Genomic DNA, 6,047 nt, shown 5'->3' on the forward strand with positions numbered 1-6,047 from the left:
CGGGCGTCAATAGCGACTTTCAGCACAAAACAAAGATGGCGGCTGCGGCATCTGGGGAATGCCCGGATGAGGATGCCTCAGACGCGGTTGGCCCCGCCCCCTTTGGAACTGCCCCCCGGGTCGCTGAAGGGACACTCGCCAGAGGAATCGTTTTAACTAGCAGTGGGGACAGGGCACAGGTTGCAGAGAGTGGCTGACGGGAGACACTAAAATCAGGCTTCGGATCGGGGAGCGGACATTTTCCCCCTCCGCACACGTAGCTGGCTCCGGGGAAGCAGCCCGAAGCCCGCCACGGGGGAGCCGGGGGCGGGGCGAGCGTGAGCGATAACGCGGCCTGGCGCGCGACGCCGGGGGTGGAGCCCTCCCAGGCTCCCAGGCCTAACGCCCCGCCCCCAGGTGAGGGCGCCGCCGAGACCCCGTCGGCACCCCCAAGGAAACTAGCCGGGCTGCCGCGGGCCGGGCCGGCCCCTGCCCCTTTGCCCGCCGGGCGGGCGACCAGGCAGGCGGTGTTTGAGGCGAGCGGGCGGGCGCGGGAGAGGTCCGTGTCGCCCCGCGTCACCTCGCGTCACCCCGCCCCGCCTGCTTCCCAGAGGCCTGGGCCCCGCCCCTCGCGCAGGCGCACAACCGCCTTTAGGGTCCGCCCTTTTTCAAGATTTGAATTTCCCCCAGCAAAGCAAGACAGGCAAAATACCCGGATGGTGATCGCTGGCCTTTTCGCGCCAATACTGTAAGTTCTCACCACAATCTTGAGAGGTGGGTACATCATTCTGATGTTCCAAATCTTGCAGGAGCCCGTCTGGTCGCTGCTCCAAGTTCACTCCCAGACGGTGCAGGCTGCAATGCGCTGCTGTCCGGGATCTTGGAATGACAACAGATGGTTTTTCCAGTTTCTCTCATTTTTATTTGATCTTTACATTCATCAGCCTCTAGCCAAAATTTGGCCTTTCCTGCAGCTAAAGTGTAGGTAACAAAGCACGGAGCGTTAACCTGGTGATTGTGTCACCAAGGGAAATGACATCATTTGAGATTATATAGCTTTTCTTTTAGATATCCTGAAAGTTAGCTAAACTGCAAGTTACTACAGAATAACTCATTTGAAATTACTGTAGTTATTCAACCTGCCCATAGATCCTGTAATTTAACATGTTAGTAAAGAAGCACATTTATTACTATATCATACATTATCAAAAATATTATAATAACTATCTTTAAACATATTAAGTTTGTGTTTTAATTCTCTTTTTTAGTTTATGGATTTGGAAGCATTTGTTTGAGGAGAGGCCAAAGAGTCCTGTGACACAGTCAAGGGACAAGAACCCTCACCTGTGTTTCTGTGCCACCAGCTGCCCTAAGTGACCTTGGCCATTCACGTCACCTCTCTGGCCAAGTCCTTCGCGTCTCAAATAAGGAAGCTGAGCTGCGGGTTCCCAGCAGCCTTGTCCACATGCAGGGATTCTGTTCTCAGAGTTCAAGAATTGCTATGGTAGCTCCTTGGGCATCCAGGTAGCTCAGATTGAGCTCTCCTGCTGGTGTCCCATGGTACAGTCTTCAGACTGGCATCCCCTTACCTGCAGAAAGGGAACAGTGGTGGTCAGGGTAGTCACGGGCACAACAAGCAATTGTTATAAGGGATACAGGTTAAAGGAGCCACCACTGTGATAGGCGACAGTGGCTCTTGCTTAAATGCATACAGACTGAGAAAGCAGAAGAGTTTAAGGAACACATTTTAACCCCTTAGCCCGGGATTGTCCGGTTTTGCAGGACTTCCCCCCACAGTGAGCCCAGAACCAGAGCAGGGGAAAGGGTGATGCTGGTAAGCCCTCAGACCTTCATGTGCCAAGCAGGGGAAACTGGGAAGAACTTTGAGAGTCACATCACAAGGGTCACAGCAGCTTAGGACTTAGGCCATAAGAGACCTGCCCTGGCCTTTCTAGTGGACTTGGGAAGTTAGTTTGCTAACATGTTGCTTTCAGCTTGCGCAAGGGCTCGGGCAACCTCTGCCCAGCGGCCGGAGAGGAGTCCCTTTCTACGCCCTTCCTGACCTCCTCCTCTAGCAAGCGGACAGTATCTGACTGCCTGTCCGCAGCTCTTCTCCATGCTTGGCTGGTAGACAGGAGGGTCAGGCTAGCACTGGCAGCCTGGGGCCCCAGAAGCCTGGCTCTTCACACCAGGGAGCCAGACCCTGGGTGGGGTCAGAGAAGGACCTGGAGACACCAGGTGAGGCCTCAGCTGGTGTCCCCGCCAGACTCGGGAGCTGAGTGGGGAAGTGCTGGTGCTGGAGAGGAAGTGATAGCTGAGTTGAGGGCTTCAGCAGGCCAGGCAGAGGAGGGCAGGAAGACAGACTATGCCTGGGAATTCACAGGACTGCATGAGCATGGCACTTTGGTGTCTGGCCAAAAGGCTGGGGCGTGATCACGTGTGAGCAGAGAACCAGCCACTGAAGGGTGTTAAACAGGGGCAGTCCTCGAGGGGGCTGCTGGGGGCTGCTGTGTGCAGACCACGTGAGTGGTGGCGAGACTGGAAGTGGAAACCCTGGGGGAGGGACAGCCCCCCACCTTAAAGACTCTTCCTTCACCAGAGGCTGCAATGGGGAGGTGCACGACACTGGCATGGGCTGAGATGAGGGTCAGGACAAGGGCTTCAGTTCCTTCGTGGAAATGCTGCTCCCCTTAACAACAGGCTCCCCGGAGGAGGGAGGGGAGTGAGAGGGTCACCATGAGGCCCAGCTAGCCACTTCCTGGATCCAGTCAGAGCAATGAAATGGCAAACAGGATGATGACAGAGGAGAGGTGCTAACTTTGTGCTTGAACCAAAATTAGCAGGTCTTTGCTAAGCATGGGAGGGAGGGGCCAGGATCAGACCCGGCCCTGCCCTTTCAGGGCCTAAACTGCAGGAGGGGACAAGGGGCCTCAAAAATAAACAGTGGTCTGCATACCTAAGAACTCGTGTAGGTCACACAACAACTCTGCTAGGATGTACATCCCCATTCTACAGGTATGCAAACTGAGGCCCAGAACGGTTAAGGCCCAAGATCACACGGTTAGTAGGTGGGGGAGCTGGGGTTTGACCACAGACAGTTCTTATCCCCACGCCCGTGTGCTTGCCTGCCAGCTTGGCTTTGAGTCATCTTCAGGGCACCGAACCTCTTCTCTTGTTAATATTAATACATTTCTTGGCAACGAGGCCCACTCACACCACAGCTGGCCCCGGAACAGTTGACAATCCATGAAAAGTCCACATTGTTTTTAATTATCTGTCTGCTTCCGTGACTTCAGGAAATGGAAGGTTTTCCTGGGAGCCGAGGACAGAAGGTGATTTTGGAAGGTGTGGCACTTCAGGGGAGGGCGGAGGAGGGGGTGACCCAGGTTGGCAGGCCTGGGGGGACGGCTCCCTCTGCCACCTGGCCTCATACCCACAAAGCAGCCGAGCCCTTCCTTCCTCTCTGCCCCCCACCCAACCTGCCCCACCATTCCCTTGCCTTAGATTCCAGAATCTGGACCACAGCTAATGTCTCGAATTTAACTGGGAATTTAGTTCAAAGGGCTTTGGGACTGGCTTGGAAAACTCCACATTTGTAGTACCACGGAGGTGAGAAAGCATATCCTGAGTTTTAACAACAGACCTAGGAAAGATTTAGTCTCTAAATGCAGTGGCTCTAAGGGAACGGAGACGAGGAGCAGGATTTTTTATAATACGCAGATGAAAGAAGAACAGCATAGGTGTCAGGAGAAAGGGTCATGATAAAAACTTTGGTAGAGCCTGAGGCTGAGAATCAGGAAGATGGAGGCGCTTTTTTGGATGGTTTTCTTTCTACCCACACTCTTTTTGTAACCACAAAGGAAGAAGGCAGAACGGGCCTCCACTGGTGCCAACCAATCAGCAGAACCGCTGCCTTCCTCGGAGCCGCTACCTCCACTAGGGCAAGGTCGCAGCATCTGCGTCGGAAATCACGGGGACTTCTTCCTGCTGGCTCAGCTGGGAGGCTGAGGAGTGTTTTGCAAAAAAGAAAAAAAAAACGTTTATCCGAATTCTGAAATAATAACTGAGGCGGCTGCTCTGTGAAGCTCCCCATCCTGGGGCCACACCTAAGGTTCCAGATGAAGCCGGAGTCGGGGCAGGCCCTCTTCCACGTGGCCCTGGCCAGCTGCCTCTGCGTGGCCACTGTCCACACTGGTATTTTCGAACATGTCTCTGTCCAAGTGGGCTATGAGTACTATGCGGAAGCCCCGGTCACCAGCCTCCCTGCCTTCCTGGCCATGCCCTTCAACTCTCTCGTTAACATGGCCTACGTGTTCCTGGGGGTGTACTGGCTGCGGAGCCAGGCACGTGCCCCAGGAGGCCCTGCAGAGAGGCAGAGGGCTCGCTACCTGAAAGACGTCTTTGCAGGCATGGCCCTGGTCTATGGCCCGGTTCAGTGGCTGCGCATCGGGATGCAGACACAGCCCACCGCCGTGCTGGACCAGTGGCTCACCTTACCCATCTTCGCGTGGCCAGTGGCCTGGTGCCTCTTCCTGGACAGGGGCTGGAAGCCCTGGCTCTTCCTGGCTGTCGAGGGCCTCTCCCTGTGCAGTTACAGCCTGGCTCTGCTGCACCCCCATGGGTTTGAGTTGGCACTGGGCCTGCACATTGCAGCTGCCGTGGGCCAGGCCCTACGCATCCAGGGGCGCCACGGCAACATTTCCTCTGGAACATACTTGGCTCTGGGCGTGCTCTCCTGCCTGGGCTTTGTGGTCCTCAAGCTATGTGACCATGAGCTTGCGCAGTGGCATCTCTTCCAGCAGCTCACGGGCCACTTCTGGTCCAAAGTCTGTGACGTGCTTCAGTTCCACTTTGCCTTCCTGTTCCTGACCAGCTTACACACCTGCTGAAGGTGCCCGCCTGCAGAGAAGATGCATTCAAGTGTGAGAAGAAGGGGCTTATGACCACCAAGCTTCTCCCCAGCGTCATCAGTGCTCAGTGTCCTTGGTGTGATGACACGGAAGACTGTCCCTGCCTTTGAAGTTATAGGCTTCAGTATTATGAATATGAGCATTCAATTTTGTGAAATGTTATACTTTCTGCAACTTACTTTCAAAGGCTTAGAGCAAATATCTAGGGGCCGGGGATGTGGGGGTCATTGTACTAGTCTTGTAATTTTTCTGTGGTTTGAAACTTTTCAAAATAAAATGTTGGGGGAAGTGACCCCCAAGAAATCTATCACACTCACAGTTGGCCGGAGAATGGTTGTCTGCTTTGGGATGTTGGCTCCAAGCATGGGCGGGCGACTGGGGAGAAGGGCAAGCTTCTGACCAGTGTGCCGGGCAAGGCACTGGGGTTACCAGTGAGTGTCCCCAGAGGTAGCTGGCTTCAGGGAGACGGAGTCATATTAAACACACACCTAGCAGACAGATGGGGAAATCCAAAGGCCAGAGCACTAGTTCACCGTGACATCTGAGACTACCAGGCTGACATCAGGTCACATGGAAGCCACACCCCTTCAGATCCTCTGTGGAACAAGGCAGGGTGCGTCTAGATGAAGGAACACCCACAAGAAACACAAAAGTTGAGTTCTCAACAGAGTGTTGTTTGGTGGCTCTTCCCTCAGAGCCAGGGGATGACTTAGATGTCCTTAGTAGCTAGGGTTACTGAAGTGTCAAGTGTCTGTCACCCATGGATAAACCTGGGGCCTTTAGGAACCATGATTCCCCTGATGGCATCTCAGGTTCACGGGCCCTAGAGTTGGCCTCTTTTAACCCTGAAGCACGCTTTTCGTGCAGATGATGTCTGAACCAGCGGGCCCATCCAGGGGTGGGCGACCCTGACAGATGCTGAGGACTCTGCTTTGGGCTTGCCCTGTGGAGACCAACTCTCTCTGTAGTCTCTCCTGCTTGTTAACATGTTCCTTAGGCACCAGTTTCATTCCCCTGTCACCTGAAAGGCATCTGGTCTTTAAAGACACCAGTGAGGGTGGAGAGGAGAGGATGTCCTGTCCCTGCCAAATGGCTCCTTGGGATGGGCAGCCCACGTGCATCTGTTCAGTGTCCCCTGAGTGTCCCTAGAGCCTCAAG

The 6,047-nt window shown here is 54.6% G+C and overlaps 1 protein-coding gene across 7 annotated transcripts; it reads left to right on the forward strand.

Moving 5' to 3' along the window:
- Nucleotides 1-415: 415 nt before the first annotated feature.
- On the forward strand, nucleotides 416-5,207 carry TMEM187 (transmembrane protein 187). 7 transcript variants are annotated; one of them, XM_061408998.1, is made up of 3 exons: nucleotides 416-753; nucleotides 1,248-3,311; nucleotides 3,840-5,207. In XM_061408998.1, the coding sequence occupies exon 3, from the start codon at nucleotides 4,098-4,100 to the stop codon at nucleotides 4,866-4,868; it is 771 nt and encodes a 256-aa protein (XP_061264982.1). In that variant the 5' UTR covers nucleotides 416-753; nucleotides 1,248-3,311; nucleotides 3,840-4,097; the 3' UTR covers nucleotides 4,869-5,207. The 7 variants fall into 7 exon arrangements, with proteins under 7 accessions (XP_061264982.1, XP_061264981.1, XP_061264985.1 ...); XM_061408997.1 differs by having other exon boundaries at nucleotides 416-727; XM_061409001.1 differs by having other exon boundaries at nucleotides 416-727; nucleotides 3,844-5,207.
- Nucleotides 5,208-6,047: the final 840 nt, after the last annotated feature.

Source organism: Bos javanicus, chromosome X (genome assembly GCF_032452875.1).
Source record: "Bos javanicus breed banteng chromosome X, ARS-OSU_banteng_1.0, whole genome shotgun sequence".
NCBI classification, from domain to species: Eukaryota; Metazoa; Chordata; class Mammalia; order Artiodactyla; family Bovidae; genus Bos; species Bos javanicus.

What these genes read in the sequence shown, in the direction of transcription:
- TMEM187 (XM_061408998.1), top strand. Translation starts at nt 4,098, where the DNA reads ATGAAGCCGGAGTCGGGGCAGGCCCTCTTCCACGTGGCCCTGGCCAGC.